The 12675-nt window shown below is 40.1% G+C and overlaps 1 protein-coding gene across 5 annotated transcripts in view; it reads left to right on the forward strand.

The window, feature by feature from the left end:
- Window positions 1-6676, forward strand: part of bisc (TM2 domain-containing protein 1 biscotti) — a 33116-nt gene extending 26440 nt beyond the window's left edge. For all 5 annotated transcript variants that reach the window (XM_083115071.1, XM_083115066.1, XM_083115067.1 and 2 more), the window contains exon 4: window positions 6271-6676. In XM_083115071.1, coding sequence (XP_082971197.1) covers window positions 6271-6550 — 280 coding nt within the window. In that variant the 3' untranslated portion in view covers window positions 6551-6676. The remainder of the gene's footprint in view (window positions 1-6270) is intronic.
- The last annotated feature ends 5999 nt before the right edge of the window (window positions 6677-12675 follow it).

A 12675-nucleotide genomic window follows, 5' to 3' on the forward strand; every position in this document is an offset into this window, starting at 1 on the left:
ATTTAGTTTCTGAGCTATAGTCATTTCAAGGTACCGCTGCATTTTGAAGCTTGAATCAGTGGCCATTCCTTTTGGGGGTACAACTCAAGTTACATTGGTCATATGACAATGATGCAAATATTTTTCTGTTTCTTACATGCCAGCGATAATTTCTATGTGCATTTTTAACTTTTCATATCCTTTTTTGGGGGGGAGGGCATAAATTTCATATAGTCTGAATCTCTGGTTCATTCCGCGTACAACGGTATATCACTCATCTGTCTAGGGCAATTAGTCTCCGATCTACACTCATTTAATTGAAACTATGCATTTTGCTCAAAATCGGCTCGGGACCGCGAGGCTTACTTGTGAGAATGGCCTTGGGACTCAAAAGGTTAACCGTTATCCGGACAAGCTATTTTTGTAATGGGTCCATGCAAGTAGTGTCTGTCGGACACTTCATTGTTTTAAATGTAAGATTTTTATGTTTCATTGCTGTGGAAACAATCGAGTAACATGATATTTAACCTAATCATCATTGTTATGTCCATAATTCTTGTATTCATCATCATCATCATTGTAATTACATGTTGTTATAATTTTTGCAGAATAGTATATGAAACATATTAGGCTGAAAGGTAGTATGAGGAAATTGTTTTATTTGCTCATATATTTATCATTTTTTCTATTTTAGCATTAATAATATTTTTATGTGATGTCTTATTAAATACTTTATTTTTTTTACGCCTGACATTCTTTATCAAACAAAGTCAAATATTGTGAAATGAGAAAAAAGAGAGAAACAAAGTCAAAAAAATATCATGTTTGCAGGAGGTATAGTTTGGAGCATGTGACAAAAAATATAAGCAACAGTGTCTGATAGACACTGGTTACCCAGTTAAGGGTTAAATTTCACTTAAATCTGACAAGTAAACAAAAAAACATTTTCACTCGTGAACAATTTTCAAGTTTTTCCGATTGTGCATTTGGCCTTGAATTATTGCTGGCCAGCTCCTCGAATTATATCGATACAATAGTATACGACATAGTCATGTTACAATAACAAAAGGCTCTGTGCTCAGAAAAAAACAGCTGTGAGTCAAATATAACTCACGTGGCATACAGCATAATAATTTATTCTAGCACCTCATGAGTTGCATGTGACTGTTGCACATAAAATAATTAAAAATAACAAGTTTTCATCTAATCATCAAGAAACATTGCTTTGAATGTTTTTATTATATATTCTTGTAATAAAGCATCGTGGCCACGAAAAAAATTTCTTCTATTTTGGCAGTCAATATGTTAAATAAAATGTGAGTAAATCAGATACTTCATGAAATGTTTGCTGTTTTAGATGAGATTTGTACAGATTTGGTCGTCAGCATTAGGATTTTTTTTATCAGTACTGTATTGGTGAAATTTTCGTACATAGTCTATTGCCGATTTGGATTTCTTCAGATGCACTTTGAACCATCCCAACAACTTAAAACACTGTCGTCTTCTCGTCAACTCCAACTGACGATAAACCGTTTGGTTGAGTGGTCCTCCCAAACAGGTTTCACCTTCTCATCCGAGAAAACCGTGTGTGTTCACTTTTGTCGTCAGCGTACACGTCATTTAGATCCTGACCTGTACATGGGGAAGTCTCCCCTGTGCTTCGTGAATGAGGTCCGCTTCCTGGGCCTCATTTTCGATAAGAAATTAACATGGCTACCTCACCTTCGCCAGTTAAAGTTCTCTTGTCTTCGAGTTCTCAACCTTTTACGCGTTTTATCTCATACTTCTTGGGGTGCTGATAGGATGGTATTGCTTCGCCTATACCGTGCACTCATCAGGTCGAAGCTAGATTATGGATGTGTTGTGTATTCTTCTGCTCGCCCATCTAGACTTCGCATCCTAGACACTGTCCACCATGCTGGTATCCGTGTGTGCACTGGTGCCTTTCGGACCAGTCCAGTCGCTAGTTTGTATGTAGAGGCATCTGAGCCGTCGCTGTCTCTGCGAAGACAGCGGCTGGTAGTTAACTACTTCCTCCATCTTCGCTCGATGCCTTCACATCCTTCATTCCACACCATCTCAGACGAGGGTAGGCTGGCAAGGTATCGGCTCCACCCTAGTGTCACTAGACCATTTGGTGTTCGTGCAGACGAGATCCTGTCAGCACTTGGTGTTGACAGTGATCTTCCTGGCGTCTCTCCACTCATTCCGCCTCTCCCGACCTGGGAGTTTCCTGCAACTTCTATCGATTTTTCTCTAACTGCCCTTCCAAAGTCAGAGACACCAATGGTTGTATACCAGCAACGGTTTTTAGAACTTCGTGCGAAGCACCCCAATTTTAATGTGTTTTACACGGATGGGTCCAAGACATTCGAATCAGTTGGTTGCGCCTTCGTCCTAGACTCTCAAAGTTCCAGTTACTTGCTACACCCTACCTGTTCCATCTATACGGCAGAGTTGTACGCCATTCTAAAGGCACTGGACTTTGCAGACGTCAATGGTCTGAAGAAAGTCCTTGTGTGCAGTGATTCGACCAGCGTGTTGCAGACCCTGAATTCGCCGTATTCCCGGCATCCGGTAGCGCAACGCATATTCAGACGGCTTGTGTCCCTATCTGCCCGTGCCGATGTGCACTTCTGTTGGGTCCCTAGCCACGTAGGCATTCAGGGGAACGAAGCAGCTGATGCTGCCGCCAAGTCTGCTGATGCGGACGGCGATGTTCTCGTCCACCTTTTGCCAGCTAGCGACCTGCAGAACATGTTCCGCTGTCGCCTTCTTGAAACTTGGCAGGCCGAGTGGGATACGGAAACGGGGAACAAGCTTCACGCTATTAAGCCCACCACAGGTGCTTGGCGTTCCTCGTCCCGTCCCTCTCGGCGAGAAGAAGTCACTCTAACTCGCATGCGTCTAGAACACAGCCGTCTTACGCATAGTCGCTTGCTGCAAGGGCTGGACCCTCCGTTCTGTCGTGTTTGTAATGTTTTATTAAGCATTCGACACATTCTCGTTGAATGTGTCGATCTTGCTTACCTCCGGCAGACTTTTAACATTTCCGGCTGTTTGTCATCCCTCTTGGGTGATGACAGCAGCATTTTATCAAATGTTTTTAGTTTTTTACGAAGAGCTGGACTCTTCCACCGTCTGTAAGGAGGTTTTTAGTTTGGTTGTTCTGACTTTTTAATGTGTTGTGTTTGTCTCGTGCAGGTCTTTTTACAACCTTGCACTTTTAATGTTTTCCCAAGGGGCTATTTACACCCCTTTTTATGATTTTAGTCAGAATTTTACATAAGGGGCTACTTCCCCGTATACATTGAAGGGTGCAAAATGGCCTTTAGTGCCGACGCACCCAAACAATTTTTAAATCAATCAATCAATCGTCATCTCGCAATATGAATTATAAGTCATGTTTGTAGCTTTTTGAGAAGAGCGGGCCTTTTCCACTGTCTAAGGAACTTTTTAGTGTATCCTTACCTTGTCAGTGATACACTAAGTGTAAGGACCCTTTAGAACCTTGCACTTTTAATCTTTATCAAGTTTTTTTTTACACATTTCCTTTATAACACACTGGTGAGGATTTTAGACGAGGGGATATTGCCCCATATATATTGAAGGGTGCAAAATGTCCATCTGTCTGACAGACCGAAAAATATTGATTAATTAATTCATTATTGATGCAAGTCCATGAAGATTTTTTTAAAGTTCTGTTATTATTAGAATCGCAGGAGAGAAATACAACACTTCAGTACTTGAAACAAGAACTTTCCTTTATGATGATAATAAATTTATAACTTTTTTGTATTAGTACAACAAATTTAACTATTGTATACAAGATATTAACAGCGGAAAGAAAAAAAAAGGTGTTCCATATAGGATGCCGAATTAGAAAATTAAATAAGAGTAGGCAAAATATGAAAATAGTTATATTTCACGTATATGTAAGCAGTAACATCTCCCATTTACGTATGAAAGACAATGTCAGGCTACACCTACAGAGTCTGCATGCATTTATACGCACCACAAAATTATTGATAACCCTCTCGCAGATGCCTGTCCCGATGCCTCCAATCACCCATATGATTTCAGCCGTCAGTTCCAAAAGGGTTCGTGGTTTGTTGGCGTACACCTGGGACTTCACAAACCCCAATAAGAAGAAATCACAGGGTGTAAGATCACACTCCACCTGCCAAAGCCACACCACACAGTCGTTCTCAGCGGATGGATGGATTTCACGCTCCTGGATTATTCAAGGATTTTCGAAAGGAAACCACAAGAAACGACTCAAAACAATTGAGGCTACATTGATCGGCATGACAACAGATGCCAACATGGGTAAAAACAGGTCGGCCATCCTAGAAACAAAACAATAGCACTTGATTCAAATTCGGCATCCTATACGGATAAGAAAATACGAGGAAAGAAGACATACCAAAACTATCTTGGAGCCTTCTCTCACCAGACATCACATCCATGTTATTACTCACCTGATGGGAATTGTTTGAAAACAGTTGCAATTTTGTGCAAAAACATATATGTACCAGAAATGCCAATGAAACAAAGTACAAGATGCTTGTATCGTTTATATCACAGTCCTGTTGATGCAAGGCATAAAGCATAACATGGCATGGAATTCATTAAAGCAGTGGTAGCGTCGTTGCCTTGTAATCAAGGGGTCCTGAGTTCCATACCCAGTGGAGGCACATAGTGGTTCAGATCTCACTTTGAACTGTAGGTCTAGTCCCGATTAGCATTACTGTGCATAAAGTGGACTTAAAACACCAAATTGATCAATCATTCATGCATTTGTAATCAATGATCGTAAAAAACTTGTCCTTTGGATGATTATTATATTACTGTGCAACCTGAAGTGAAGTGGTAGTGAAGAGCAAAGTACGTATGGAGCAGCGATTTTGGTGGTCCGATTTTCATGGCTTAAAATAAGTTGAAATGAACATAAGCTTACCACAATCAAATAAAAATTACCGAATTTTTGGATAAATAATATTTTGAATGTTTGTCCCACAAATATATCTACACTAGCTGATTACCCGGCATTGCCTGATTATTTATTCCAATCTTGTATTAGACAGGAAAATAATGAATTCTAACTATAGTGGAAAATGTAACTAATTTTAAATGTGATCATGAATGTCACCAATTAGCTTTGCGACTCCGAAAACTGTGGATTCGACACTAATCTAGGCCATTTGTGGAATTTTATTTTTCACCCCCTCTCACCCCCCATGCCGCTAGGTGATGAACTTGGGAGTTGAGCCGCATTGGGAGTGGCACGAAAACTATGGATTCCATTCGCAACACAGCCTGAATGTTAGACAACCCGAGAAACACTATCGTTGTGCTGATTGCATAGAGTCACGGATGTCTGTTTGTGCGGAATTTAATATCGGTGGTTCTCGATTATTTTTACATATCACCCCTTCCCACCCCACCCCTAGGGCTGTCTTACCCCCACAGTATGTAATTCCAGATTGCAAGTGACACGTGTACCAAGTTTGGTTGAAATTGCTCCAGGCGTTCAAGAGTTATGTCGGAACAAACAAATATACACACACACACACATTCATTTATATATATATATTGATGTAATCCCCTATTACAAGGTATCTGAGGTCACAGGGATGCAACAATGACACATTTAGGTAGAGCTTAAATGTACTTGTGATTGAACCTGCTCCGACTGAGAGAAAGGAGATATGGATGATTGAATTTCGGTTATTCATGCTTGTTCATACCTGGTAGACAAATGATGTATTTTGTCCAAATGCTTCTTGCTGACCGTATTGTGACTGATGCCAAGGTTCGGTACTGTGACCCTTGGCTCACTCTTCCAAGCAATCCCGCACAAGTGACTGCAAGGCTTATGCAGCTGTAAACTTCGTACACCGTTGTTAAAGTTCAGTTTGACGTAAAGTTAATGAGAGCGAGCCCTTGGGCGAGATAGCTTTTATAATCTTTTGCCTTGAAAAGTTATTACACCTTTCGAACACGCTGGATCAAGTTAGATCCATGTATTTACCTCTCAGTCAAAGCTCTGAGGAAATAACGATGCGTGCACATTCTTGAGATTGCTCGGCGGTCGGACAATTCCAGTTAATGAACAAGCGTAAATAATCTTTTGACGAGGTTTTCTCGTACTTTCAATCACCATATCTCTACAATATAGATTACTATTATTTTTTTTCTGCACATGAAGACGAGAATATGTAATCACATTAAACTCCAAGTCTTTCTGAGAAATGTTATCAATTTGTTTTTGTTTTTTTTTTTCTCTAGGAATGGATACTCATTTGAAACGGCCCTGCTGCTCTCAATTTTTTTGGGCATGTTTGGGATCGATCGCTTTTACCTCGGCTACCCAGCCATAGGACTCCTCAAGTTCTGCACCCTCGGCTTCATGTTCCTCGGCCAGTTGGTGGATATAATCCTCATAGCCACGCAGGTGGTGGGCCCAGCAGATGGGTCCAACTATGTGATAGCGTACTACGGACCTGCCATTGAGATAATCAGAAGGGATAATAGGACATATAAGCTACCACAGGATGATTGGTATTAATGAGTGTGTGTGTGGTGCAGTGATGTTGACAAGTGAAAGAAATACATTGTAAATAGAGTGGATGACACTAATATGTTAATGGTAATAGTAACTTTAATAGTAAAAATAAAGCTTATTGTGGAAATCCATATCTTTTTTATTTTTATAGAAGTTGACAAAACGTTTGTATTGTTTATATGTAACAGTTAGTGTATACTAGGGATGGTTGGTGTCAGGGATTTGATATGACAATATATCGTCTCCATGATACAAGGGTCGTTCAAGGTTGACCGGGACTTTTATTTCTAGACAGGAAATATACATACATAGAAGCACCAAACTATGTCAGTTTTTCAAAGTATTCCCCCTGAACATCCAGACACCGTTGCCGTCGTTGTGGAAGTTCCTTGATGCCTTTGATGTAGAAAAAAGTAGGTTGGTGTCGTAACCACTGCAGGAGAGCGTTCTTGAGTTCCTCATCTGTCTGGAAGTGCGTCTCGCCCAAATGCTCTTTTGCCCCAAACAAGTGGAAATCACTGAGGCATAAATCTGGACTGTAAGGACTGTGTGGTAAAACCTCCCAGTGCACGCTGGCCAGTGTTGTTTGAGTCAAATGGACCTTGTGGGGCCTGGCATTGTCATGGAGAAGAATGACGTGTTTCGACAACATTCCAGGTCTTTTCTTCCGAACAGCCCCACGTACAGCACCGTGAAGCAGTGTTGAGTAATACTTGGCATTAATTGTGGCACCCTTCTCCACAAAATCCACATGGATAACACCTTTCATGTTCCAGAAGACCGTTCCCAAAATCTTAGCCGGCAGACGGCAGCGCTTTGCTTTTCTTTTGTGGAGGGGAACTTTTATGACACCATTCGTACACTCTTGCCCGTGACAGTGTTTGTTCACCATACTGTGCTTGCAGTCTACGCCAAATTTGAGCAGGTTTCACCGTCTCCTTCACGAGAAATTTCATTATACACCACTGTTCCACAGCAACAAATACACTACTTGCCGCCATCTTTGTTTACACTACTGCGCATGCGCCAAATGTGTCGCAAAGGATCATGGTTACTCGCAAGGAATCATGGTCTGTCCTGCCCTAGTAATGCAGCGCCACATTGATTCATTAATATTTTACGCACGAAAGTCCTGGTCAACCTTGAACGTCCCTTGTATATATCGCCAAATATCGTGATGATTAGAAGCACATATTTTTTGTATATAAAAAAAGCAAAATTTTGGTACAAAAAGAGTCAATTTTGGGTTCAAAAGCAGTAAATGAAATAAATTTCGCTGTTATAGCAGTATATAAAATTACATTTTGGTTTTAAATGTGAATATAATTCTAAATTTGATTTAAAAACTGCAGTTAATACACAAAATAAACATATCCCTTCTAATAGCACATTTATGTAGTTACCCAAGTATTAAGTTTATTCCTGCATAAATGGTTCCATTTTTGCTTCTCAAATATTTACAGCAGAATACATCAGTTTTTTGTGAATTGCATAACTTGTAGGATAATTCAAACTTCAGAAAGTGTCGTGTTGGTAAATAAACTAAATTTTGTGTTTAAGAGTCTATTTCGCATTTTGCAGTTCATTTCGCATTATTTTGTGTCAAAACGGTAGGAGAATGCACCTCACACCTTTCAGAAACATGAAAAATTAACATTACAATGTGTTATTTCACATTTTGTGTTTGCCCGACCCTGTGGCCGAGTGGTTAGTACATCGCACTGCGATGCCAAGGGTCCCGGGTTCGAATCCCGGTCGGGCTTAGTTGTTTGTGAATGTCCATTCATCAATTTCATCACTCATCTCCATCTTCGCAAATTAGCCAAGAGGCACAAAACACGAAGTAAAATAAACTAAATCAAATCAAAAACAAACATTTTGTGTTTTTGTCAAAAACGAAATATGCATGCCTCTAGTGATATATCACTGACATGATATATATCATCAAAATATGACAATATATCACCAAGATGATATATATTGTCAAAATATGATGATATGTCACAGACACGATATATATATCACCAAAATATCATGACAATATATCATCTAGTTGATATCGCCTGGACGATATATCGCACAATACTAGTGTATAGTTTTTTGAATAGTGCATATAATTAGAAACTGGTTTATTTTTTTTACTTTCCACACCATGAAATATTTTAGAAAACCATTGAGAATTTTTGGTATGTATACGATATACACTTTACATAAGTATTTTTACTTTACCACATTAAAAAAAGTGCAAATTGTAGATCCTTGTTTCTACTGGGTAATATTACGTGCTTTGATTGCATGTGTTGTACTTTCTACATTCATGCACATTACATCACAAGGATTTTCTTTCGTTGCAAATAATCTATATCAGTGGCATAGGGTCAACCCCTGCAATGCAAGATCATGAGGGAGGGGGTTGAGATGTAGGCGTTCTGCAATGTTCTCTATGTACTCCTGAAATTTTTAATTATTCCAGAAATCCAACATATCGTGTAGCTTAAGGGGATGAGGGACAATTTCGCATCAGATGTGCATTTATTTCAATATCGTCCGAATGGCCAATGCTACTGAGGAAAAAAGCTGCTGTTCAATGGAGTATGAATTTCTCCACATGTTGCAAGTGAAAGTGTTTTTTAAAGTTGATAATTAAGCTAGATACGATGTGTTGAAAAATATGATGAATAAGATTTTGAGAAACCCATGCATTCCTTATGGGGAATCAACTTCAAGTTACGGCTAATCAAATGGAAGTTTCGACTTTTCCGCCTGTCAATTACTACTTCAGTCTGTCCTTTTTCCGTTGATATATTTTTCTATGCCATCGGAAGTTTGATAGTCCCAAGAGAACAAATGAAATAATACTTCCACAAGAGCAATGTATACCTCCTTGCCTCCTACAGCAATCCTGGCAGTGTTGCCAAACCTGATGCACATAAAAGAGCTAAATTTCACCGTAAACGGAGTAAAAACTTTCAACGATCTAGATTTACGAAACTGGATAAAGTGCCTCCTGGGGTAATTTTAGGTATCAGAGTGGGGGTGTGGGTGAGGGGGTGCTGTTGTTACCACTAACTTTAAAGTGATAGCAATTTATTCTTAGTTTTCACCGTCACTATAGGTGGGTTTCATGTGACGTCAGGATTCGCACCGCCGCCATGTTTGCGGCAGAGCTGTTTGTCGTCTGCAAGGAAATACCCACCACGCAGCGTTCGTTACACCTGCGCCAAGAGCACGTTTGTTGTTAGTACTGTGTAAAATGTCGGTAAAAATGCATAAAAATGCAACGAAAAGGCCAACTCTAGTTCACCTTACTTGAACCAGCTACATGGAAGCAGTTCGTTTTCGTATTTATTAGTGGTTCGGCTTCTGCTTGAAATATTTACATCCAGTAAGTAACCTATGTTTCCCGCTCGGGGTGGGAGAAAGTGATCATCGACGACCTTCAGTACAGATTGACTGAAAATTCCAAGACTCAGCCATTACGTTCTATGTTTTCTTTTAACGTTTGTTCAAGCGCAGTAATTTGAAATGTTGAGTTGTTCAAAAACAGTAATTTCACTCCTTGCTTTAACAATTTGGGATATGCAGGCCTCAGTGACGGAGTGGTTAGCACAGCGCACTACGATACTAGGGGTCGCGGATTCAAATCTCGGCCTGGGCGTGACTGATCTTAACGACTAGCCAGATATAGCAGAAAAACGAAGTAAAAGAAACCAAATAAATCAATCAATTTGAGATAATTTGATATATCATTAACATGTTTTAACCAAGCAGTGCTTTTTTCTGACAGTAAAACCTACTACCGGCACATTTTCTCATGAATAGGATAACAATAATAGTTTGTGTTAATGAATGAAATATAAATAATCAAGTACAAGCGTGCAATTATCGAGATGAATTTAACTTTGAAGGTTATCATTTTTATCGTCAAACTTATCAACACCTTTCTACCAAATAATAACAAGGAAACGCTACTTGCAAGTATGATTAAAAACACCAGTTCAATCCATTTGTACTAAAACTCACAGAGAAATGCCATATATTAACTTACCTGAAAAGAAATGTTCGCCCCACCGCTCTGTACTGTTTGTTTTGTTCATTAATGTTGGCACGATTTATTCTCGCCACGACGGCTTATTCTAATCAACAATCGAGAATTCTGTGTCTAGAATAACACCTTCTGTTCTTTCTCGGAAAATTCTAGAATAAACGTAAGTGCCTGTTAGACCTAAACAACCTAATATTGCACAAAGTATACCATCCTAAACAAGGTTCAAATTTCTCGCCCGCCTCGCTTGAATTCCGAATGTTTACAACACGACACAATCATGGCTGCTCGATCCCACAATGCAACAGTTTGTGACGTAGGTGAAACACATCTATAAGATTTCTGGAAGCATTTAAAATGTTAAAATAAATGCTTCCGTCTAAAGCGAGCCTTACAAACGGACAGACAGGGAAGGCTGCCTCTCTCGGTCAGGTAAGATGAGGGTACGAAGAAAGTTGATTGGCCCAACCAGTGGCGTGCCCAGGATTTTCATCAGGGAGGGGTTATGTATACTTTCTCTTGGTAGTCAGCTCTCATTTTGTCATATTTTCCTACTTTTGACGATCTTTTTGGTCACATTATAATATAGGGGAGACGGATTTCTTCAAATGTACAGGAGAAAGAACTTACGGAAATCATTTTCTGTAGCGTTGTGGAAGTTCGTGAATGTAGTTTTGATCCATTTTAATGCGAATGCATGTTGTTTTCTGCGAAAATCTCTGCCCGACACGCTTTTTCTGCTACCGCCATTTTTTTTTTATTTCTGTACGAGAGCACAATGTTCCGTGTGTTAGATGACGTAAACCCCGTAGTCAGTGTTTCAAACTCGCCGTGTTTTCACTAGAACATGACGTGTCGAGTATTTATTTTTTTAAAAAAATTTTGAACTATGCTTGCCTAACCTAACCTTACGGAAAATGGTTTCTGGGGCTAACGTCAATGGTTTGTGGGACTAACGTCAATGGTTTGCGACGTATTAGCATAATTTCAAATCCGGGCACGAAAGTAGGTATTTTCCGGTGAACGAGGTTGCAACACTGCATAAATCGACAAAACACTCGCACAACGCGCCCTGAACCAGTACGCTCTCGCCCGCCATAATGTGTTACAAAATCGAAATAACAAGTAACAGTAAGTACTCGTAAATGTAAGAAATATACATTATTTTAGTTAGAAATGCCTTATTTCACCTTAGGAAATGTTCCGCATTCCAAAATAGTGCGTTAGCAATGTAAAAATGTGCGAAATATATGATTTATAGGTGTCTCCCCCCATACTATAATAGTACCATCTTTTTTTTTTCTTTAGGAATACTGGGCCAAAGGAGGGTTATAACTCCCATCAACCCCCGTCCTTTTGGGCACGCCACTGGGCCCAACCCTCTATTAACACCCTAACTACACCTTAATCCGCAGGACCATAGTCCCTTAAGTGGTAACCGATAATGCCCACAGATGCATCATTTAGTGAAATCCCAGTCGTGACTCCTTACATCATGTTCATTTCCCCAGCGGCCCACCTTTGATCCTTTCCGTTGATGAAAGTCGCCGCTCGATTCGAAATTCGTTGGCGATTCGTGCTAGTGAAACGGGGAGATCAGGGGCACACACATTGTTAATGCTCCTCGCTGGAAGTGGCACACTGACTCCGTGACACCCGGTGACCTCCGCGTTGACTTGCGTGGAAACACGCGGTGCGGATACCCTCCGGCCATTCGGATGCCGGTCAGCGAGCCTCTTGGGTGGACGCGGCCAATGAATGGCTTTCCCACCAGCTACGGAACACGGAACAGGAACTCGCATTCACAAAAGGCTTGGCCGGACCATGGACATGTGATGGAGACACTTTTTCAAAATTCTCTTTCGTTTCGAATCACCCCCACACTCTAAAATATAACTCAGTTAATAAAAAAAAATTAAAAATTGTTGGGAAAAAATATACATAAAAAATAAATATTTGTTGAGCATCTTGTTTAAGAAGAGGACGTTATGTTGTGGTACAAAAAACATTCTTGGGAACAAAGTTTCCAAAGCAGTGCTCGAAGTGAGGGGAATGCGGGGGGATGGCATCCCCCAGCTGTCTC

Source organism: Lepisma saccharinum, chromosome 30 (genome assembly GCF_977018435.1).
Source record: "Lepisma saccharinum chromosome 30, izLepSacc3.1, whole genome shotgun sequence".
NCBI classification, from domain to species: domain Eukaryota; kingdom Metazoa; phylum Arthropoda; class Insecta; order Zygentoma; family Lepismatidae; genus Lepisma; species Lepisma saccharinum.